Source organism: Lagenorhynchus albirostris, chromosome 17, assembly GCF_949774975.1.
Source record: "Lagenorhynchus albirostris chromosome 17, mLagAlb1.1, whole genome shotgun sequence".
NCBI classification, from domain to species: Eukaryota; Metazoa; Chordata; class Mammalia; order Artiodactyla; family Delphinidae; genus Lagenorhynchus; species Lagenorhynchus albirostris.
In genome coordinates, this window is record NC_083111.1 from 18,686,275 (window position 1) to 18,710,811 (window position 24,537).

The 24,537-nt window shown below is 34.6% G+C and overlaps 1 protein-coding gene across 2 annotated transcripts in view; it reads left to right on the plus strand.

Annotated features, from left to right (window-relative positions):
• CRISPLD1 (cysteine rich secretory protein LCCL domain containing 1) overlaps positions 1–24,537 on the plus strand; it is a 44,058-nt gene that overhangs the window by 11,594 nt on the left and 7,927 nt on the right. The window contains exons 3-12 of one of the 2 annotated variants that reach the window (XM_060127596.1): positions 14,380–14,498; positions 14,846–14,978; positions 16,008–16,123; positions 16,897–16,997; positions 18,658–18,798; positions 18,968–19,028; positions 19,138–19,204; positions 19,402–19,532; positions 21,368–21,411; positions 21,505–21,577. In XM_060127596.1, the coding sequence (XP_059983579.1) occupies positions 14,380–14,498; positions 14,846–14,978; positions 16,008–16,123; positions 16,897–16,997; positions 18,658–18,798; positions 18,968–19,028; positions 19,138–19,204; positions 19,402–19,532; positions 21,368–21,411; positions 21,505–21,577 (986 nt within the window). Of the gene's footprint in view, positions 1–14,379; positions 14,499–14,845; positions 14,979–16,007; positions 16,124–16,896; positions 16,998–18,657; positions 18,799–18,967; positions 19,029–19,137; positions 19,205–19,401; positions 19,533–21,367; positions 21,412–21,504; positions 21,578–24,537 lie in introns of those variants that run through there. The other variant, XM_060127597.1, reaches the window with a different exon arrangement.

Here is a 24,537-nt window from a genome sequence, read left to right on the forward strand (position 1 = left end):
TGTGGAAATCATGTAGATGCTATTAGGGACCATCTTAACTGACTGAACAAAACCATCTGAGAAGATTTTTATGGACGGAGGTTGAATGCCTTGAATTGAGCCCTGGCCCAGCAACATATGGAGGTTGAGCAGAAAGGAGAAGCTAGCAAAGGAAGCTGAGAACAAGTGGTCAGTGAGGTTGGGGGAAAAGACAGGCTACCCTGGTGTCCCAGAAGCCAGGAGAAGAGAGTTCAACAGCTTCCATACTGCTGAGGCGTGAAGTAAGAGGAAGAAAAGTCAACAATGGTTTTGTGGACACGGAGGCTGCCGGTGACTTTGATAAGAGTCATTTCAGGGGTGGAGTATGACCCGAAGTCTCACTGAAGTGGGAGGAAGAGAACGAAATGTGGGGAAGTTGAGAAGGAACTAAGTAACTCCTCAAGATACCGTTGCTGTGAAGATCTGAGAAATGGAACTAGCTAGCGCTACACGGGTATATGGCAGTGCTCTTGGTTTTGTTCTTTAAAGAGCATGCTTGTAAGTTGATGGAAATGCACAAGTTGAGAAAGCACTTGACATGGAAGGGAGAAAATATAACTCCAAAGTCAGTTCATTTATTTTGACAGGCTGAGGTTGTAGGTACACAAGCAGGTCGTTTGGTGTATTTCATGGAAAAAGAATTTTCATGTGGGTGCTTCTGTCTTTCCCAGTGAAGTATGTAGCAAGATCGTCAGCTGAGATTGAGAAGGCAGGAATGGAGGGGTGTGAGGATAGGATATTATGAAATGGTAATTTTGGAGTTACTATCTAAAGATCTCTGTGGAGTCAAATGTATGAGATGTTTGGAAGTACTTTAAGTTCATTTGGTTCACCATGCTTTAGGTTACAAAATCTAATAGATAGGGAAGAGGTTGGCTAGGGTATGTGTTACTAGAGTATGTAGTAGTAAAGTATTTCCAAAAAGCAGGAAGGTTTAAAGTAATGATTTCTCTGGTTTGCCGTAGGTCACCCCACTCTTTCCAGCCACGTCATGTGGTGTCACTTGCTTGACCTCTGAAGACATTTGACTAGGCAGCTCCTGGAGATGTGAAAGACATTAAAGGCATGTTAGCCCGGGTGGGGGGAGGGCGGTGGATTGTTTAAGTATCCAGATAGTACATAATACAGATCAAGTACAGATACAGATATAGACCAAATAATGTGTTTCAGGTTCAAATTGCAGAGTGAGGTTAAATACACATAGTTGGATGGGAACTCTAAAAATTAAATTATGGGAATGACCCAAATATGTGACTTGGATTAGTGGGTTATTAAACTCACCAAATGTAAGAACCTGGAACTATGATCCAGTGAAGCTTACTGTTTTTTTTTTCTTTTAACTAGTTAACAGAATCAATGAGGTGCAATTAAGTCAGCTGCTTAGATATAACTTATTGGGAAAAAGGCAACAGATTTTCTCTATTAGAAACTCATTAACCTAAAGGCAATATATGAATATGGATACAATCTACTTAATAGTCTATATTAAATGCTTTATATTTTGTTTCTAATCAAAGAAAAATTTGAAGTCAAACGTCAGGAAATTGAGTAGCAAGTGTTTTCATGGGAAAGCAGCTAGGTATGATTTGGGGAATAGAAATAAGGGGTGCTTTAGTCTAGTGCCACTCAAACTTTACTGTGCATACGAATTCCCTGGAACCTTGTTAACATACAGAGTTTGATTCAGTAGGTCTGGGTGGGCCCCAGTATTCTGCATTCCTAACCAGCTCCCAGGTGAAGAGGCAGCTGCTGTCTGGGATTGGAACTTTGAGTAGAAAGCTTTAGGCTCTCCGGAGAAAGCGAGGTCTAAATTAAGACAAGTTGACGCGAGGATCCAGATTCTTTCTTTTTCATCTCAACTCTCACATTCACCTTCTCCTTTTTATAGCAACTCTAGCTATTAGTGCAGGAAAATAGAAACTCCTTTTCACTCCCTTTCATGAAGTGCTTAGAAACCACAAAGATAAAGAAGCTTGAACAGTAAGAGTCCCCAAGACTCAATGTTTAAATCAGCTTGGAGGAGGGGTAGAAAATGACCCCAAGACTCAATGTTTAAATCAGCTTGGAGGAGGGGTAAAAAATGACCCCAAGACTCAATGTTTAAATCAGCTTGGAGGAGGGGTAGAAAATGAAATGTCAAATTTAGCTGATGGCACAGTTCTGCAGGATGGTGGAAAGTGAAGTGCAGTCAGTGACAGGAGAGACCCTAACGGCCATATGAGTGAGAAGGAAGTAGAATTCCAAAGCGAGCAAGAAAGGAGGTGGCAGTGTGGGGCTGGGAAGGGTCAGCTAGATCAGTTAATGAGCTATTAGATAAGACCCAAGAACAAGCATGGGAGTTACTCTTTATAACTCTCCCCTTTGCGTTATTGTTGCAACTCAAACAGTACAAAGTAAGCAAACAGTACAAAGTAACCATCTAAACAGGGGAATAAAATATAAAACTATATCTTATGTTTGCTGAAGACATGGCAAATCCAAATCTGAAATACTGAAAGATTGACTGATATGCTCAAAAGAAGCTACAGTGAGATCAGATGTTGTCCAGAGGCAGGAAACCAAAGAGATAAAAAAGGGGGGGGGGCATGAGGGAGGCTTTTGAATGAAGATGGAATAAAAGCATCAGAACTCCTGTCTAGAAAGAAAGGGCTGAGAGAAGAGCTTTGTGAACTGAATTCCGTGAACGTAGTGAATACATCTAAACAAATAAAAAGCGGTGCTATTTCACAGGAACATCCGTACTGTTATTCCATATACCTTGGATTTTTTTTTATGCTGTAGGGATCTTGCCAAGCCCTGTTGCTTTTGCAGATGTTAGAATGACTTATGTGCATCTCGTTTTCTCTCTAGTGAATTTCTGCTCTTCCTTCAAGACTCACCTCTAAAGACGAATCTGCTCTTGTCTAAACACTCCTGTATGGAGTTAGGTGCACTTCACCCCAGTTCCCTGGCTTCCACAGCGTTTCCTACCTGCCTTTGCCTCTGTTATTTACATCCTTGTCTCTTTCTCTAGCCTTACTTTCCTTTGTGGGAAGGAACTGTGCTTTCATAATTTTTGCATTTCCCCGGCTGAGAGGCTGACACATGCTCTAAGCTCAGTTTATGCTAGTTGAAAGGGAAAAAATGGAATGAATGAATGAAAAAATAGATGATTGGATTTTCAACAGTGATTCTAAAATGGGCAGAATGAAAGAGGATTTGATTTGTTTTGACAAGAAAATACTATTAGAAAGTTGCAAAAGCATTCATTTCAAAGTGTTTATGTTTTATTTTTAAGTACATTAGCTTTTTGGTTAGGGTAAAATCATTCTAATAAGTATGACAAGTGGCTAAATTAGCATTGGATTTTAGTGACTTTTCAGAGTTATATTGGGTTATCGACACCGCTGTCTCATGAAGTGGGGATGCCCAGACCCTTCAGCAAGTAGGGATAGAGTCTTCCAGGAGATACAATGATCAGAATGCCATGGCTTTTGCTGGAGAACTGTTTTCAAAATGTAAATTAGAGTGTGATAAGAAGTACAAACGAATATATTTTAAACTGTATATAAATCTAAAAGTATTTCAGAATAAAGCAGTAACCAGGAAAGTCTTCTTAGAAGAGGTACATTTTGAAATAGTGTTTGGAAGACGTTATAGTCAATGTGTGGTAGGGGCCGTGGTTGAGGGCATTGGATGATGAGAACCTTAACTGATAAGATGTTGATATGAGAATGTGTGAACAGTTGATTCAAAGAAGAGGGCATGGTCGTCATGATCTGTGAGAACAGCTGAAAAGATGAAAATAATCTTGCTCTATCAAGTGCGACTCATGGCAGACTTGAGCAACATAGCCCTATACATTTTCCTTCTCTGCATACCTATGAAGAAGCATTTTATTTGACATAATTTGGTATTAGTTTGACTTTTGTAAGTTATACAGTTATTACAAAGGATTTCCAAACTTTGATTTTATTAACACTTTTTAAACTATTCCTCTGTGTGTGTGTGTGTGTGTGTGTGTGTGTGTGTGTGTGTGTACACTAAACTAAACCTAAACTACACAGGTACTTACTTGGAGGCTTCAGTGGAAATACCATCCTGGAAATTTAATGGGAACAAAGGTCCTGACTTAGAGAGTTGATTATCAATAGATTCAAAGCAAAGCCAGGCATAACTTACTCTAAACTTCGTTTTATAACTAACAGTGTGTTAAATTTGAATTCTAAGAAATTTACTTTTTCACTGGAAATTAGGGGACAGTGATTATCTTTTTTTAATCATTCAAAATTTGGGATTTAAATTTCTTCCTTAGTCTCGTGAATATTAACAAGGTGCCATAAAAAGATTATGTGAATCACAGCAAATGAAGCAGATTCTTAGAGGAACAGAGGAATAAGAGAACATTTATTAAGATATATTAGGTATCAGGTAATATGTTAGGCAGCTTACTAATACACATTCTGTGAGATGTTTTTATTCTCAGATATTATTTCTCATTAGGAAAACAAATGCCACAATAACAAGGATTTAACGGGAAAAAATTAATGAAGGCTCTGTATGCAGAGTTGTGGGCAGGGCTTAGGCGAGCCACAAGGATGGGGGACACCCAGGCATGAATCGTGGTACCACAGCCTGGCGAGGACCAGAGCCTGATAGTAGGGCTGTATGAAAGGACACAGGCGCCATCACCGTGAGGCAGAGTACTCAGGGGATGAGTGGGGTTGAAGAGGGGGTAATACATACTTAAATTCACTTCTCACCGTCTTACTTCCTGTCCATGTCTTCTACTGGCCAAATTCAACTAGAACCCAGGAGCCAAGAGAGCCTGAAGTAACTCAGGGTGTAGAGTTGAGCGTCTTGGAACACAGAGTATGGCAGCAAGTGGCTGAGAAGTGACCATGTGGGAAAAAATGAAGAATATTTAACACAATATTCTTTCTCAAATTTTCAAATAAAGACTTTGGTAAACCGTATTGTTTTTACATCATCTTCTTAGTCATTGTTTAGTTGTTGAAGACAAATGTATAGGCAAGTTCCTAAGGGACACCTAAACATCTGATTGACCATGCTATGGTTACTAAACAAGCTTTGAGTTTCCTAGCAGCCAAGGAAAACAGGAGACCATATGGTTTACATAGCTCTCAATGACTGTTTGGAAGCATAATAATTTATTGTTCTTGAAGCAGGAATTAGTGAAAACTTAACACAGAATTCCCAATATAGGAACAATGAGCAACTTACTATAGCAGTTTCATTAAAAGTATGTAAACATATGCATTTAAATGATTCTTATATTAGCCTTTGGTTTAAGTTGAAGTAATGGTGTTAAATTTTAGGTTTCGGTTTCTATTTGTCCAAAAACTTTATCTTTTACTAATTTTTCCAAAAAGAAGTTTTTCATTCGTTAACCCATCTCTTTTTTCTTTTTGAAAATTAAAAAGACATCCCCAAGTACAATAAATAAAAGCAATTAATATTTTATTTACTTGCAAAACTTGTTACTTTCAGTTTGCTATTTAAATATATGAACTGATGCATGCAGAGTGATTTATTATGAAAGTTTATCTTTCCTAGCATGCATATTTTAGGCTTGACTTTTAGATTAATCATATATCTATCTAAATTTATGAGCTATAAATAAACTAAAACATAGGTCCTCATTTTTATAAATTGGCTCACCTATCAGTTATTTAAGTAACTGATAGGTGGTACTGTACTTTCTCAAGTCTCCTTTGAGGTCTCCTTAAACATTCAAAATATAGTCTTGAAGATTAACTACTTCTCTCCTAAATGACAACAAAAATAATGAAAGCATTATAGTGTTGAATTTATCACAAAGTCAATACAAAGTTAGATATATATGACCTTTACAAAAATAATCCGAGTTCAGCTTTTCAAGAATTACCTTTTGTTTAGCCTAGGTACATCATGAACACCCTTTCACCCGAGTTTATATCACACATGTATGTTTGACGCAGGGAATTTAGGTTCCTGTATCTCTGATCCAAGTTATTGCCCAGGACAGGCCAGCTGAGGCTAGAGATAATCGATGAGTACATATTGGCAACATATTATATGCCAAGTATATTAGGTGACATTAGGAAAACACAGAAAAAGTATGAGACAGTTTTTGATTTAAAATATTAGTTTGAGAATTAAGACCAAAAGTAGTAGAAACAGATCTAGGAGAACATACAGTAATTGGTAAATTATATGTTTAAGAAGGTTCAGAGAAGGGTGAGATAAATGGAGTATGTATTGTGGTTGGAATGACTTCCAAGAGGAGAGTGATTGTGAACAGGACTTTGGTGAAAGGATAAAGTTTAAGTAACTAAGGAGGGGGGGAAAGAAAGAACAGTCCTGTAGGGGAAAATTTCTGATGGATTCAATGGCCGAGAAATATGAACAGACAGGTACTAGAACCTTGCTTCTTGAAGTATTCAGTGTATGGTTCTGGCATCAGTGTTAGAAATGTCATAACTTTTTGATTTCTCTCCTGACCTACCAAGTCAGAATCAGATCTCCTGATGATTTACCAGCACTTTAACGTTCCAGAGAGCCAGCAGTAGAGGACCCATGTTGAGGAGTGGGTTATATAAGTGAGGTAGGTAAGTTATCGCCAGACTTGAGAGGGCCTTGGCAGGGAGATGAGAGATGAATCAGCAGATATTCTGTAGAAATGTAAGGATTTTGTTGAATTAATGTCTAGGCTGCCTCACAAAGACAATCCGCCCTACACCATGCATCCGGTCTATCTGTATAATATTGAAACAATGGGTTTAATTAAAATGATCTTGTCAGTTTATCCACACATTAAATTTTCATTCCAAAAATTATTTTAATTTTAGTAAAAGGAAGTGGCAATTCCCTAAATTATCTTTTTAAAGACTTTTAAGGCTTTGTTTTGAAGTAGATTTTAAGTAAAACTCTGCCGCATCTGCCTTGCATCTCTGTAATTTACAGGAGGCCCTAATATGTGCATTGCCCTGAGGTAATGCTGCTACTTTCTTAGTACCTGGCAAAGCCTCTATGTCCTGAAACACAGGTGTTCCCTTTGAAATCTGAGCCTCGTGCATTTTCCCTGTAACTACAGTCTTTTCAAAGGAGGTGAAGCACAGAAGTTAAACACCTGAGGTAATATCTGAGTTGTAAGGAATGTACTACTGTTTTCCGTAGTGCTTTTTATACCAGATGACTTTGTCACAGAAACCTCATACACTCTTTCAGCGTAGATTGAATGATTGATTAATTGATTTCATTGACGTCTATTTCTTTGTTATAGTTCTGATAATTCCACCATCGGGGAGAAAAGAAGGTGGCTAAGATTTTATAATGAGGCATTATTTTTGGAATTTGAAGTTTTGTGAACCGTCAAATGTGTTACTTCCATAGAAAACAAATTCTTTCCTGGAGATCAAGTTATTGCTATTGAGAGGATAACACTGACAGCTTATTCCATAAGATTTTGGGATTGCACTTTCTGGTTTAAGTAGGAAAACAACAGTGGTTTGGGAGGGATTTATGTTGTGACATATGATGGATATTTACAAACCTGTTTTTCCAGAAGGTATGACAGGACAAGAATTATCTTTTTTTTTTTTTTTTTGCGGTACGCGGGCCTCTAGCTGTTGTGGCCTCTCCCGTTGCGGAGCACAGGCTCCGGACGCGCAGGCTCAGCGGCCATGGCTCACGGGCCCAGCCGCTCCGCGGCATGTGGGGTCTTCCCGGACCGGGGCACGAACCCGTGTCCCCTGCATTGGCAGGTGGACTCTAAGAATTATCTTTTAAAGGTTGTGTTTAGAAAGAGATAGCTCTATATGTCTTTGATTTTCTTCAACTGCTTCTATATTCATGAGCTGGTTGAAAAATCCTGGTGTTCCTTTTAGCTGTGTAGAAAAATTACGTGTGGAAGTCTGTGCCTTATTTCAAAGATTTTACCATTTGGTTTTCAGGACTAAGCTGAAGACTTAGTCCTGAGAGACCCATTTTGAACTTCTTACTGAGAATGTCTTCTTGTCGTATTCAATTATGTTGAAGTTTTACTGGGAAGTTTTATGGAAGGTTTTCAGTTGTATTTCTCTGTTTTGGACAATATTAAAACTTTCTCCAGTAGAGGTGATTCGGAAACAGTTCTCCTCTAGACTCATGATTTGAAGATTTGAAACCTTCTTGGCTTTGCAGTCTTGAAAATCACAAATCAACTTTTTCTTCTTAGCTAAGAAATAGCCTCTATTGTCATCAGAAATATTATTTTATGTTTGAAAGTTTTCGTGGGATTCTACAAGCAATACAGGGCACTCTAGAAGAGACTATAAGTACAAAATAATAGAATTTTAAAGCTAAAAGGAATTGAAGAGACTTACTCCAGCTTACTAATGTCAGAGACAAGGAAACAGAAGCCAAACTTGACATAATCAAAGAGATAAATTTGAAAGTACACAATTTAAATGGGAAAGAAGGCTCTTCCAGGGTGTATCATGTATTTTAATTAACCTTAGTTTGAATAATTGGAACAAGTGCAAGCTTAGTTTTATCTCTGTCTATATAAAAAAAGGAAAGAAACACTTATCATTAATGACCTTGCTTGCATATGTCTAGAAGAAATAGCCCTAAGGAAAGAGTATTTTCAATACTCAAAGGTATTTTCAATATATGGAAAGCTGCAATGGTATCATTACTTCTGACAGCCAGTGACTGCTCAGAACTGAGGTAGGCTTAGAGACATGAGGGTGGTTTTCTGTATGCATATGTATATGTCTAAAAAGACAAATCTTTGTGGGATTCATTTTCAGGTTTTATTGCAAATGCTTATATAGTTTTTTAAAAATAATATCATTGTTATTTATCATTTTTAGTAGGAAGGTAAGACCAGAGCTTTCAGCCTAGATTTGGATTTCCAGCGTAACTGCATTTTCAACACCACTGTGCTTTGATGTTATTACTTTGCCAGAGAGCAATGCATATTTTAAAAGTCCATATTAAATTGCAAATTGTGTCATGGACTGGTGTTAATTGCCATTTAATTAAGATACCTAATAGTAAGATAGTCAAAGACCTTTTTTTTTTTTGCGTTTATCTTGGAAATCCAGTAAAGCTGTATCAATTCTGCAAAAAGTTATAATGAATTAAAACATTATTTCTAGAGAATGGTAGAAAATCTTGCAATCCTATTTCTCCCTGCTTAGAATGACACTGAACAGTTATTAAATTATGTGAGAGTTTCCAGGCAGGAGATTATTTCTCTGTGCATTTAAAGGTATCAGATCATGCTGGTCAATTTCCTGTTAAAATTTCTTTGTTTACTCATATATTTTTTCATTGCTGAACTTAACTATATAAAATAAACTACTTCACAGCTTCAGTGTCACCTAGAGTATTTCCTTTGGTAGACTATCATGATACCTTCACCAAGAAGTGCTTATCAATACCTTTGTGGATAAAGGGATTTCCATTATCTCCATCCCTACCTCTGATCTTTGAGGATTTATGTATGAAGAGTCTAATTACACAAATTTGCATCAAGCAGATAGTATCACAGAACTTTACTTCATGTGCTTTAATGCAATCTAAAATAATAATAATTAAAAAGTTCAGATTAATGTTTGACATATTTGAAAAAGAGTCTACTGCTCACTTTAGTTTTGTATACTAATATTTTTGAAGCCTCAGTTTTAAGAAAATGGTCTTCAGACAAATTCATAGTGACTAATTAACATTGGCTTTCAACTCTTGTTTAATGTACTACAATAATAATTTTGACGCTATAAAGAGCCAGTGATTCCCAGGACATGAATTTTAGAATTATGTAAATCTGGAAAGAGCTATACATTTACAATAATCAAAGAATATATTTGAAAATACTTAATCCTTTGTAAGAGAGAAGCTATTCTCAATATCAAAGAGAAAGAAAGAGTCATATTACTAATGACTGTTTTTGCCTAATGTATAGGGATACAACTTCTGGTAAGCTAGCAATATTAACCCTATTAAAAACTACAATCCTGAGTGATTTGCAACTGTCATTGTTATTATAATAGGATAACAAGTATTCTGATAGGAATATGAATTGTTTATGCCCACCATATTTCACAAACGATAGCAGTCAATGGAATTTTCTGTACATGTCTAGCTGCATAATTTTTGATTTTTACAAACAGTATTTTAGTGCTGAAATGACTATATGTTCCTAGGTTTACTTTTGAAAGTCCTTTGTCAAGGTTTAAGGTTTCTTATGTACACACACAGAGGAAACGATAGGGCCACTATGGTGAACTGGTTGAAAAATGTCACTGGAGACAAAGTATGTTAATAGTATTCTAAACGTTTCTTTTAGTAATAAAACTTCAGTTAAAGACTTTACTATGTTCTCGGAAGGAACAGCTTACTTATGTAGATGGAAAATAGAGTGGTTTTTATTTCTGCACACCTCAAGTACCCATTCTATAAAGAAATGGTAATTTTAAGTGTGGCTTGGCTTTAAATTAGTCCTGGGTGAATAGTTCAGAGAGAAAAAATGAAGCCGGTTAGGCCATCTTGACTTAATTTGCAATCTAGAATTTAAATAGAAATGTATAGAGAGTAACCTGCATTTAAATGGGATGGGTATGAATTATTGCCAGTCTTAAAACATTATGTTGTAGCATAAAAATATACATTCCATGCTGTTGTCATGTTAAATGATGGTATTTCTTACAGGACAGCTATATTTTCAGTGATTTGTTTAAAAAGAATGTCCTTGATTTGTATTATTGAACTTGCCCTAAACACCAATGCTTGATTAGATTTTTCAAGTAATTACTTTTAAAATTGTCGCTAACTAATATTTATTAAATATTGATAGCAAATTTTAGTTGCATGCCCTCTGCCTCAGTTCTTATATTAAAATAATGTATGTCCCTATTTTAATATTATAATAGTTAATTTTATATGCTCCACCCCCCATTTTTAATGGATTAAATAGAAGACAAGTTATGCTATAAAACAACTTATCCATAATATATACTCAACAATTGATAACTCAGAGGGACCTGAGTTATCGTCTATGTCAACTGACACATTTTACAAATAAGAAAACATAGCTTAAAGCATTTTAATGATACGTGTTAGATTTTTTTTCCAGTTTCTACACAACAGATATATAAACAAACTTTGGAAATACAGCATATTTGTGAATTTGGAAATGGTTGTATATCTTCTCTAAAAACGATCCATCTTTAATTTCGTAAGAAAAACTGACATCTAAGGTTGTAGAATTGTGTGTAAAACAAGACTAAATTGACCTTGAATAAGGGTCTTAAGGACTCCCTTGGTGGGGTTTCTTGCTCTGGGTCTCTCACTTGTTTGCAGTGACCTGGACGTGCAAACTCACAGATCTCTTGACTGGGCTAGGAAAACTCAGACAGTGGGAACTCCTCTTGCATCTCTGTCTGTCTCTGTGTGGTCTCTCCATCTTATTTTTTTCAGCTACCTATTTAGGGTAGCTGAACTCCTAATTTGTGGACTCAGGTCTTTTAAGATGTGTGTCTTTAAAAGAGAAAGAATCAGATAGAGTCTGTATTTCCTAACCTAGCTTGGGAAGTCTCACAGCGCCATTCTGTTTGTTGGAAGGGAATCACTATCTAGCTTAAATTGAAGTGAAGGGGAGGGAATTCAACTCCACCCTTTGTGGGAAGAGTGTTTTAAAACCATCCCAGTGGTTTCAAGGCTTTTTTTTTTTTTTTCCATCTAGGAACGTTTACGTTTTTCTTCTGGTTCCCGGCTGCTCTTTGACTATGAGATTGCTGTGTTGCTAGATTAGAAACCTATGGATAAGTATAGTTTCACTATGCTTATGACTAAACTATTATATGAGAACCTGATTTCCAAGATTGAAAACAAAAATTTGATTGTCTCTTAAGGACAGCTTACTTTCCAGGGAACTCTACTTTGGAACATGTTTGCTTTTGAGAGATGACCATCTCTCCAACCTTCTGAAAACAAAAGGAAATCAGCATCTTACTCATTTTCTGGGACTTCAGCCAAATTCTTTGTTTCTTACCTAATTTGTCTGGGGATATAATGACAGCAAGTTGAATTATGCCTTTGCATATTACATAATACGTAATTATAAAAATTAGGTCTAACTTAAGTAATGAATTTAATTAATAGTATGCTTGTATTTGGCGAATAAAGTGCTTGCCTGATAAATACTTACTGATGTCTGTATCACAAAATCAGTCATCTTGAACATTTGATATTAATTCAAAGTGAAATTCAAGTTTTTACGAAAACCAGATACTTTTGCTGCTGTTAATTTTTTAGTGGCATGTAAATACACTTTTTTGTGTGTGTGTTTTTGCTAGATAATAAAGATGCACTATAACGAAAATATACTTATCCTAATTTTGTATACATTTTACTTTTTGGCTTTGAAAGCATGATTTTATGTATTTCAGATCCACAAGTGAATGAGGAGGAATGTTTAATATGAAAAGATTATATGAAGAGTGAAGAAACTTCCCTTCCCCACACATACTTTTTTTTTGGTGCTTCTTTCTAGTGTCTTGTCCATTTGGCCTATAGTCATGATTAGGTTTCTTCCATCCTTAAAAATCAAAGAAAGTAAAATTCTCTCTAGAGCCTGGCATCAAATCTTTTTTGGCTTCTGCCCATCTTTCTTCTTCGTCTCTAAAGTATTAACAAAGTAAGTCCCACTTGCCTTCTCCACTTTCTCTTTCCAGTCACTTATTAACCTTCTGTGCTGTGATTTTCTGCCTAGGACAGATCTGAAATTGCTCTTAACAATGAATTAACACCTAGCAGACCTCATCTTCCTTGACTTCTCTGTAACATTTGACCTTAATTGCCCACTCTCTTCTCCTGGAGTCTCTTGTCCTGTGACTTTTATAATTTAATCCTCTTTCAGTTTTCTCTTAACCTTTCTGATTCCATTTTCCCTAGTTCATCTTACTAACTCATTGTTTTTTTCTCCCCTTCAATTTTGATAACCCCAGACTTTTCTTTTCATTTCTTTTCTCATTCTGTATCATGTTCCTGAAGAAATTGATCTCTGAGTGAATAACTTCAAAATCCATATCTTCAGAGTGTATTTCTTTCCCCAGAACCCCAGTCATCTATTTTCACTTTCTACTTGACATATATACTGCATGTATCACAGACACCTCACACATCATCCTTGAAATATGCATTGAAGTGAATAGACATACACTTCTTTACAACAATCTATTTCTCTTTCTGTTTTTCTTTCTCACAGTTTGGTAACCTCATCAGTCTTCACCCTTTTTTTTTCCCCCCTCACCACCTTCCTTCAGTCATCCGTCAACTTCTACGAATTTAAATTCCTAAACATTATTTCAGACTGTCTGCTTTTCTCCAGTCTCACTGCTATCACCTTAGGTTGTGTCCTCATTTTCTAGTTCCAGGACTATTTTTCTACCCTCTTAACATGCCCAGAATCCTGTAATTGTGCCAATATTGAGTCCAGTTCTATCCAGCTCTTTGTTTTTACCACCACACTCACTATACTGCCTGATTTTCAAATTAACAAATTGAATATTAAACCCAGGACATATGAAATTATATCAGTAATAATTTTATAATTTAAAATATCACTTTATAAATTATTTTTAAAATATGAATTAATATTATTGAATTTTGTACACAAAAATGCATTTATATTTTATAGGATACAGATTCATTAACCATTCATGTATTGAGCAAATGTTTATTAACCACCTTGCCATATGGCAGACAGAGATAATAGGCCGAAGGTACCAGTGTGAGTTAACTAACTGCCCCCAAGCAACTCACAGTCCCATGAAAGAGACATGTAGACGAATACTAACACTGCTGTGTAATAGCTGCTAAACAAAGGAGCACAACAAAGGTTTAAGAGTCCAAAGTAGGGAATAGCTTACTTCTAAGGGAACTGAAAATGTGTCAAGAATGTATTACATAAAGCTGTATTGTGAAGTAAGAGTTAGAGCCTGTTTAACAAATAATTGGGAGAAGGAAGTCTTAGGCAGAGGAAACGATGCCAGCAAAAGCAAGGAATAACATGTTTTATGACAGGGAACAATATACAGAGATTTGTTGGATGTGGTTAGAGGAATCACTTAAGCGTATTTGTGTCCACTTAGGTAATTCTAATCACTTGTAGAGCAGATTGGAGGGATGAGAGTGGATGAAAAGAGATTAATTAGGAGGCTAGTGCAAAAATCTATATGAGAGATGGAGAGAACCCAGACTAAGATGCTGACTTTGCTAAGAAGAAGGGAGAAAACATAAGAACTGAGTAACACTATATTCTAAAGAAATATCCAAACTGTATATATACATTATCTGTTCGTGTCTGTATTTTGTTTTTGTTTTGAATTGTAGACATGGGATGTAGAACTGGAAAGATCTGCAGAATCCTGGGCTGAAACTTGTTTGTGGGAACATGGACCTGCAAGCATGCTTCCATCAATTGGACAGAATTTGGGAGCACATTGGGGAAGGTAGCTTAAAATACAACTTCTTGTTTCTGAAAACATAAGAGCTTGAAATGAAATACTTACTAATTCATCATTGTAAGTTTTCAAAGGCTTAGTGCCTAAAAGGAAAACAAGCAGTCACACCAAGACAAATAAAAAATAAATATCCTGCCAGAATGATCAGTAGTATTTTAAACTTATTTTTGTTTCAAGTAATTGATATATTAGTGATGTAAAGTGCAAAATTGTTTAATATTAATAAGTTACCCAAAACTGCCTCTCTACCCAACTTCATCAGTCTTTTTGGCAATATTTGGTTTTATATTTTCTCCAGCCTTACTTGATTTTTGTGGTTATTTTCTTTCAAATAGATATAGACCCCCAACATTTCATGTACAAGCATGGTATGATGAAGTCAAAGACTTTAGCTACCCATATGAACATGAGTGCAACCCGTATTGTCCATTCAGATGTTCTGGTCCTGTATGTACTCATTATACACAGGTATGTTTTGGGTATATTACACTTTATTCGTTTAATTTGAGTTCGTGTAAACTAACAAAGTTTTTTTGTGTGTGTGTGTGGGAGAACTTAGGATACTGAACATTTGCCTTCCTTATGTCATTTATATGGTTATTAAAAATATATTAATATTGATTTATGTAGAACAAGCTTATGAATTTTATAAACAAGAATAATTATCGAAAAAAGTACAGACATTTCCTTAAAAATATTATTTCAATGATTTTACATATAAAATACTTTAATATGACCCCAGTAAATGCAAAAGGGAAGAAATTTACCATCTTCAAATTCAGATGTCAATTTTTTTATTTTCAAAAAATAAAAATATGGTTTTATTTACCATGACATTCAATATTCACATGTGTGCAGCATTTATCATGTTTTTAAATTTTCAGTGTTTGGATTGGGTATTGGACATGTTCTAAAACTTCTAAATCAAATAACAAATGGCAGATTTGACTAGATAAAGCTCACTACAGATCTGAGTTTCTAGAATTTCTATGACTGATTATTAGTGACTATAAAGCAAATGGTTCTGTATGCCTTTGCATGGGACAAGATTAAGATCAGTATTGGACTCCCTGATAGCCAGTGGCACAGTGAAAATGTCACATTGTATAAGAAATTTGAACACCTAAACTTTTGCTCCAGTACTTTCTGCTTTAAGATGAGAAATTCTGTTCATTTGGTAGGTAAGTTTCTTCACAGGAAAATTAATACGGCATTTAGGACTGTGAGGATGTAACATTTGAATTATTTAGTAATAAATAAGATGTTTATGTCTTATATCTGGATAGAGTTATATACCTGTGTATCTCTTTTTTTTAAAAGTTAAATTAAGTATTTCCCCAAGTCTCAGGAAAAATATTGTTTCTGACATTGCCTCATTTCATTTTGAATAGTAACTGTTGGTTGTCCAGTTTACTTTTATGCATTTTCTCTCAGATATGTTGCTGTCTTACTTCATCTCAGCCTACTTTTTCTAAGCCTTGCTTTTCTCTAATGTAGGTGGTGTGGGCAACAAGTAGCAGAATAGGCTGTGCCATTAATTTGTGCCATAACATGAACATCTGGGGGCAGATATGGCCCAAAGCTGTCTACTTGGTGTGCAATTATTCCCCAAAGTAAGTAAACAAAACACTACTTGCATATGTATTTCTTAACAACATAAAAATAACTTTATATGTTTTGATTTTTTTCCTTATTTTCAGTGTGTATTATTGAGTAAACTGCATTGTTTTAACTGAGTTTATGTCATATGGCAACAATTATGGTTGCCTGATGTGTAAAATTGGTGCTTAAAAGGGATATGAAAATTGAAAATATAATCTTTGTAAAGATAGGAATCATATTTTTAGGGCTTCAGTTTTATTTATTGCACTACTATATTGTGTAAATGTTTAATAATTTTGATTTATTAGAGATGAGAAACTATAGACTGAGAAATGTATTTTCACCTATGTAAAGACCCTTCAAATAATTACATTGAAAATATTGTACAACTGAACTTAGGGTCAAATCTACGTCTAAAATCTGTTTTTATTAAAACAGATGGGATATAGATGAATATTCCATAGCAGAGGTTAGTGTTTTGCAGAAGTTTGGTTTTTCAGTTTTTAGCAATATACATAACACATTATTTAGAATATTTTCAAAAGAATGAGGTAGCAGTGTATGTTTAAACTTAGTAATGAGATATCACTTCCCATCTGTCAGAATGGCTATCATTAAAAAGAACACAAATAACAAATGTTAGTGACGATGTAGAGAAAAGGGAACCCTTGTCCGCTGTTGGTGGGAATGTAAATTAGTGCAGCCACTGTAGAAAAACAGTATGGAGGTTTCTCAAAAAACTAAAAATAGACCACCTCTTAATGGAATGTATTATCTTTTGAAGGGGAAACTGGTGGGGCCACGCCCCCTACAAACATGGCCGGCCCTGTTCTGCTTGCCCACCTAGTTTTGGAGGAGGCTGTAGAGAAAATCTGTGCTACAAAGGTATGTGATATTGTGTTGTAATATTCAGTTTGATTTATATTTTCATCCAACTTCTGCATTAATTTGTGTTTGAAAGCCCAAAGCACATTTAATTATTACATGAAAAGTTTCCAAAACTCTATTTCAAATATTTAGAAGTCATTTAAAATATTTTTTTAAAATTTATAATATTAATAAGTCTATTATACCAACATGTATTTAAAGGAAAGTTTCATGATTATTCCAGATAACCACTTAATTCTACTTTGAAATTATCCCAGAGTGAGAAGTATATTTTCATTCTTAAAAGCCATCTTGATATAGTGTTGACTAGAATTATTTCCATAAATGTCATGATTTCTGAAGAATTAAGCAGTTTAACACAATTTATTTTAAGCACTTTAAGAGTTTTTGCCTAAATACCTATCCATGAATCTTACTGAACCATGCCCAATGAATTATACTAATTCTCTGCTTCTTACTGCAGAGTATACAATTTGTCATGCCAAAATAACAACAACAACAAAAAAATATATATATAATAGTATTATAAAACTGTTGTAAAAAATACTGTCTCAAATGTACTGGATGTCCTCAAAAATAAATATAAATATGATGTCCTTTTTATAACACATGAAGATAAAACTTACCTGACAAAGCTTTGTGAAAGTCATGCTTTTTATTGGGCATCCAAGTGAACATTTTTACACTCTTGTACTACTTTGTTCTTAATGATGACTAAATGAAGAATAATGCAGACCAGGTGTATTTGAAAATATGTGTAAATGCAGCCACTTTTCAGTACTTATAAAGAGATATCTTTTTTCCTTAATGATTGAGTGCTCACTAGCTATAATAAGTAGACAAGAAGTAAGCATATAGTTCACTGTGTAATATGAGCCATTTTTAATTCCTGAAAGCTTTTTTCATTGTGCCTGAGTCTGTTTTCCATCCCCCAAACCTCCAACCTGCTTGCTCCATTGCCAATGACCACAGTGTCTTACTAAAGCTGACTTTCCTCTGAATTCATACTTCCTTTTTCTAGATTCTGAATTCTTAGACATACATGCAAATAACCACATTTCCAAAATGTGCCCCTGTCAAGCCCTTAATACAAGCCAACCTGGAAAAAATATTAAATTCAAAGTTTGCATATTTTCCATTGTTAAGTTTAAATTTCTGCACATTGAATTTCCTTCTGCAGTAGAAACCTTTCCATGGAAACTGATATTGTGGTAAATAGCACAATTCTCCTTTCAGGAGAATTTTAAATGTGATCCTTTGGAGAATTTTAAGTGTTATCCTCCTGAAAATATGATTTCATTTGAGAAAACAAATTCAAATTCACTAAGCCCGGCTTCATTAGATCACTGTGTAGACCTCATGATGTCATTATGAAAGGTAATCACTGATACTGATACTTTAAAATATAAGTAAAGTTTAGAAATGATTCCATTTAATGTTAGCATAAATGAGTCAAGGGCTCAAAGGTTTATGCATCTGTTTTATTTATTCCAATGCAGTATGTAAGATCACCACCTGAAGCCAAAACTTGTGCCAATATACAGTACTGAGTTTTCTAGTAGCTTTCAGTGTTAAACAGGCATATAAAGGTGTATCATGGGTAATTTGTGCACATTTAAGATGGATTCATATTTCCTAAATCCATTCTCTCTAACAGAAGGATCAGATAGCTATTACCCTCCTCAAGAAGAAGAAACAAATGAAATTGAACGGCAGCAATCACAAGTCCATGACACCCACATCCGGACAATAGCAGATGATAGTAACAGAAACGAAGTCATAAGCACACAGCAAATGTGTAAGATCTCCGCATTATTTATATTTTAAAGTTTACATTGCTGGCATATTCAACTATATTTTATTAATCTGAACATTTTTAGAATGGGAAAAACTTGGCGTTAGACTGTATGGGATGAATTAGAGCAGCTGTTGCATCATCTAAATTATTATTATTTTCTAAATTTTAGCTCAAATTGTTTCTTGCGAAATAAGATTAAGAGACCAGTGCAAAGGCACAACCTGCAATAGGTAATATTTATTATTACTCTCAAAATTAACTGGCAAGATATAAAAAATATTTTCATACTATATGGACATTCAGAGAAGCTAAATTTTGTTCCCCATTTCTTTTATTTAGATATGAATGCCCTGCTGGCTGTTTGGATAGTAAAGCTAAAGTTATTGGCAGTGTACATTATGAAATGGTAGGTATTATAAATGTCATTATTTGAGGATAGGATCCTTTCATATAATATTTTGATTTTTTAATGGGAAAAATAACAATTTATATATGTATAGCTATTTTGCTCAGAATTGTTTAAAGTCATACATAGTAACAAGTTGTATCCTATGCAGAATTCTTATCATTTTAACATCCTTTTATCCCTTCCTTTTCTCCCAGCAATCCAGCATCTGTAGAGCTGCAATTCATTATGGTATAATAGACAATGATGGTGGTTGGGTGGATATCACTAGACAAGGAAGAAAACATTATTTCATCAAATCCAATAGAAATGGTGTTCAAACAATTGGGTAAGTACCTAAATAATCTTTTGGACCAGAGGTTTTAAGTTGTAACAATAAGTTACATTCATTTAGAGCAAAGCATAGAAGAATTTAGTTTATAAAGAGAGAAGCTAATTTTCAAGGTTCATTTCAACTACATAATTTCCATGGGCAAAAAGAAGGAAAAGTATCTGAATTCAAAGTTGAACCCTTTTGCTTATAAAGATCATGCTAACATTCTAAATTTTCTAGTTTCATTAAGAATGTACAAATTTATAGTTTTTCCCATTGTGAAGCAATACATTTTTCAGTTATGATAAAAAGTGCCTGAGAAGGCTAATTGATTTTCACTATTCTTCCTGCCCTGTTTGGGAGAATTATTTATTTCATGCAACAGTAACTTTGTTAATAAGATAGATTACTAGGTAAAAGAGCATTTTGCAAAGTCTCTAAATATGTAATACACTATGTCACCTTTCTTTTGTCTGTTAAAATGTAATTTGACCCAGTATAAAAGCATTGATTAACTTTTGAAATGTTTGTCATATTAAATATACTAAATGTATTATTATAAAACAACATATTTTCATATATACTCTATAGAAAGTAGAAAAATGTAGGCTTTTGAAATATCTTTGTAGTTTCTCTTTCTCCTATGTAAAATAATAGACATTATTGAACCTCATAATGGAATGCCTTTTCTTAGGAAATATGATAGTCTCCCTTCCTTTGTAACTGAACGATTGCATGAAACTCCACAGTATAGAATTCATAATGATAAGAAAGAATTTGTTAAGAATCCTTGTAAATTGGTGGAATGATGCCCCCTGTATACAATTTTATTCAAAGGCCTGATGTGTGGTTTTTAGCCATTAGTGATTAATCTCTTAAGTAAAAGCTTTACAGAAACACTTATGGATTAATTTATTCACTCAACAGATACTTATCTTAAATAAATAATAAATATTAGTTTTTAGCTTTGGTAAGCCAAACATTGGGTGTTGCATTAAAGAACATTTATTTCCTATTATTTACCTTTTTCTTTTAACTTGTTTTTTAATTGTTTATTATATAAACTCTCTTGAAACGTGTGTGTGTCATATTAAAGTACCATCACAAATAAGCATTACCTTTTGCAATAGATGTTTTTTATGAAAGCCTGGGTATAGATAAACTAATTAAAATACCTATTCTTATATTCTTGCTTTTTAATAAAACATATAAGGAGGAATTCATTCATTTATTGTAGACATTTTACTAGATACTAGGGGGAACAAAAAAATGAATGATACATATTCCTTTAAGGTCCTTATTATTTAGTAGTCTTTTTACACTGCCTTGTATTGACTATTTTGAAAGATTAAATTGTTTGCTTCCATGGTAACAGGGAATGAGTATATTGAGAGTTTTAATTTTAATAGGAAACAAATATATAGATACAAATGTGTATTATTTTATGCTATTATGTATAAGTTTTTGAGATTGATGATGAAGAGATTTTTCTCTGATATCAAGAATGGTATTTATTTGGCTCATACTTGAACGTAATATGAATTTAGCATAAAACAGATGATTAATTCTTATACTGCTACATGTCTAGATATAGAATTCAAAGTTGAACCCTTTTGCTTATAAAGATCATGCTAACACTCTAAATTTTCTAGTTTCTTTAAGAATGTACAGATTTATAGTTTTTCCCATTGTGAAGCAATACATTAAATAAAAACATTTAAGAAAATGTTCTTAAATAAGAACATTTAAGAAAAAATCAAACATTCATAGACTTAAAAAATATAAGAATTTATGTTGATGGTGATGCATGTAAGATGTTGATGATTGAATTTTTATGTTTTTATCTTCAGCAAGTATCAGTCTGCTAATTCCTTCACAGTCTCTAAAGTAACAGGTTAGCACTTTTTTCGTCTTATTTTCTTACCACTCTGTTGCACATTATTCTTTCTAAAGGATTTGCTTATTGTTTTGTGTTTGAATTCTTCAGTTCAGGCTGTCACTTGTGAAACAACTGTGGAACAGCTCTGTCCTTTTCATAAGCCTGCTTCACATTGCCCAAGGTACTGTTTTCTAGATTTTCTCCGTTTTTAACCTGTAAACAGGGGGACTTTTACCCTGGATAACTGCTTTTGCCTGAGATTCTGGTGTCTCTAGGACTCAGAAGATGTATCATCTTGAACTGCTAGCAGCAGGGAGCAATGGACACCACAAACTGCATGCACTCTAGGCACTCCTAGTGTAGTTTCTCCAAAAAATGTGTGTGTGTTTTTTTTTGTTTGTTTTTTGTCTCCACGAAAATCTTTATTTTAGCATTTAAAAGAAAGAATCACATGTTCATTCCCCTACAGCTTTATGAGGCTTGGCCACCCAGTAAGTTACAAGTTACGCACGTCAGGCACTTGTCTGGTCATTGCATGACTCTTTAATGGATCACATCAGGGCCAAGCAGCCCCTTTCCCTATGATTAGATGTAAAGGCAGGTACTGTTAAAATGTGTCAGCATTTTTATTCAAAGCATAACGGAAGTTGTAGACGAAGGAATGTTTACTAGATCACTATCTACATTCTCACAAATATATAACAAGGTGTTAAAACCAGAGACTAGAACTCAGACAAGCAAAAAGCTCCTGCAATCTTTCTTTGACCTGAACTTACCTACGAAGAAATGAACTCAGTTTGAATCTACTGATCTTGGCCTTCCACAGACCAAGTGCTAAATATGGTTAAGGTAGAGCGTGCACAGCATGATCCTAAGGGCAGAACAGCTGGTTTTATCGCCATAGGGTGGGCAATGAATGCGCAGCAGTTCTCAAATGCAAAAATAAAATTTTATAGTCAATGGGGACACCCTTCCTCCTACAGAAGTCATTTTTTATAAAAATCAACCTTTAATTCAAAGTTATAAAAACTCATTCATTTATTACTTATACTTAAGTGGTTCTGGTTTAGATGCTAAAGTGTACTGTGTTATACAAATTTTAGGAACATGAAATTTAAATAAGAAATGTAGCCATTTCTTAAAAACTGTGTTGAAGAAGATCGGCTTCAATTGGTAAAGGTAGTTGCAATGAAGTTTTGTTTTTTTTTTTTAAGAATACTTTTAGGAAACTAATTGATACTTTTATCAAACAATGATTTTCATATAGTCATTTTGTTGAGACTCTGATTTACTGTGTAGAATGAATTATGTTTTTTTCCAGTCTTAGCTTTGATTTCCTTTTAGTGTATGAGTGTGTGTACTTGCGTGTGTGTATGTGAATCCAGAAGAGCCAATCAATTTAAATAAGTGCCACTTGGCAGTTTCTTAAACTCTGGGAGTGAATTTTTAAAAATATCATGTGACTGACCGAACACTGATAATTGGACCCCATGTTTAAATAAAAGAACTTTTGGAAACTTTGAAAAAAGGAGCTAAAGTATCAGGAAGGGAGTAGGATATCTGGAGAAAGAACATTTCCATTCAGAGGGAAAGATAAACTCAAAGGCCCCGAGGATGAGATTATTCTGTATGTTTGAAGAATAACTATTAGGCCAGTGTGACAGGAGCTGGGTGAGAAAGTGAAAGAGGGGTAGGATATAATGTCAGAGAGGTAATGGGAAGACAGAATACTCAGGGCTTATTGGCTATTATAAGGATCCTGTCACTTGTTCTGAATTAGATGGAAAGCCACTAGAATATTTGGAGCAGAGGAATGATATGATTAGACTTGTATTCTTCAGTGTAAGTGTGTGGCAAAATAGATTGGAGGGGGCAAAATCGGAAGCAGGGAGACCATAGGGGAGCCTATTGCAGTGAGCTAGATATTGGAAGATAGAGCTCAGAGTTACAGTGATTGAGGTGCTTAAGGATGCTCTGATTTTATTTCAGTGTACAACGAATAGAAATTGGGTTGAATATAAGGTTGAGGTAAGGAAGGGAGTTAAGGATAGAATATAAAGGTTTTTTTTGGCCTGAGCACCTGAATAATGGAGTTGATATTTATTGTCGGAAGCCTACAGAAAGAAGATATTTGCGGACTGGGTGAGAAGATTAGGAATTTGGTTTCAAATATGCTAAATTTGAGATATTTATTAGGTCTACGTGGAGATATTCAGTAAGCAATAGGACATACAGATTTAGAATTAAGAGAAGAGGTCCCAACTAGAGATACAAATTTGGAAATCAATAGTTTATAGATGATAATCAAAGCTATGAAATTGGATGAGATATCAAAGATGTGAACATAGAGAAAAGAACCTATGAGATGTCTGTGGCAGACAATGATTCAGTTTTTCCAAGTTATGTGTTTACTAAATTCTGCAGTCATATTGGGTACCAAATTCCCAGATACGGAGAGAGAGATACTTCCTGATGTTTCTTTCTGCTTTGGATCCCCAAATTAGAAAGCTTCCTGGCTAAGCTTTTTTTTTTTTTAAAAGAAAAAGAAAGAGAAAAGAAACACATCTGTGCCAAAAGCTGGAAGTAGGTAAAGTAAGCAGAAGCAATTGTGCTTACTGCCGGGATTGTACAATTGACCTATTTCAGAAGGAAAACGTGTATATATACACTGGAATGCTACTCACTTATAAAAAATAATGAAATTTTGCCATTTGCAACAACATGGATGGACTTGGAGGGCATTATGCTAAGTGAAATAAGATAGAGTAACACAAATACTTTATGATATCACTTCTATATGGAATCTAAAAAAAAAATACAACAAACTAGTGAATATAACAAGAAAGAAACAGGCTCACAGGTACAGAGAACAAACTGGTGGTTACCAGTGGGGAGGTACAGTATAGGGGTAGAGGATTAAGAGGTACAAACTATCAGGTATAAAATAAGCTGCAAGGATATATTGTAAAACACAGAATATAGCCAATATTTTATACTAACTATAAATGGAGTATAACCTTTTAAAGACTGTGAATCACCATATTGTATACCTGTAACATATAATGTTGTACATCAGCTATACTTCAATAAAAAATAATGAGTAGGATTTAGAATGCTGAGTTTACTTTTGTGTTTGCATGT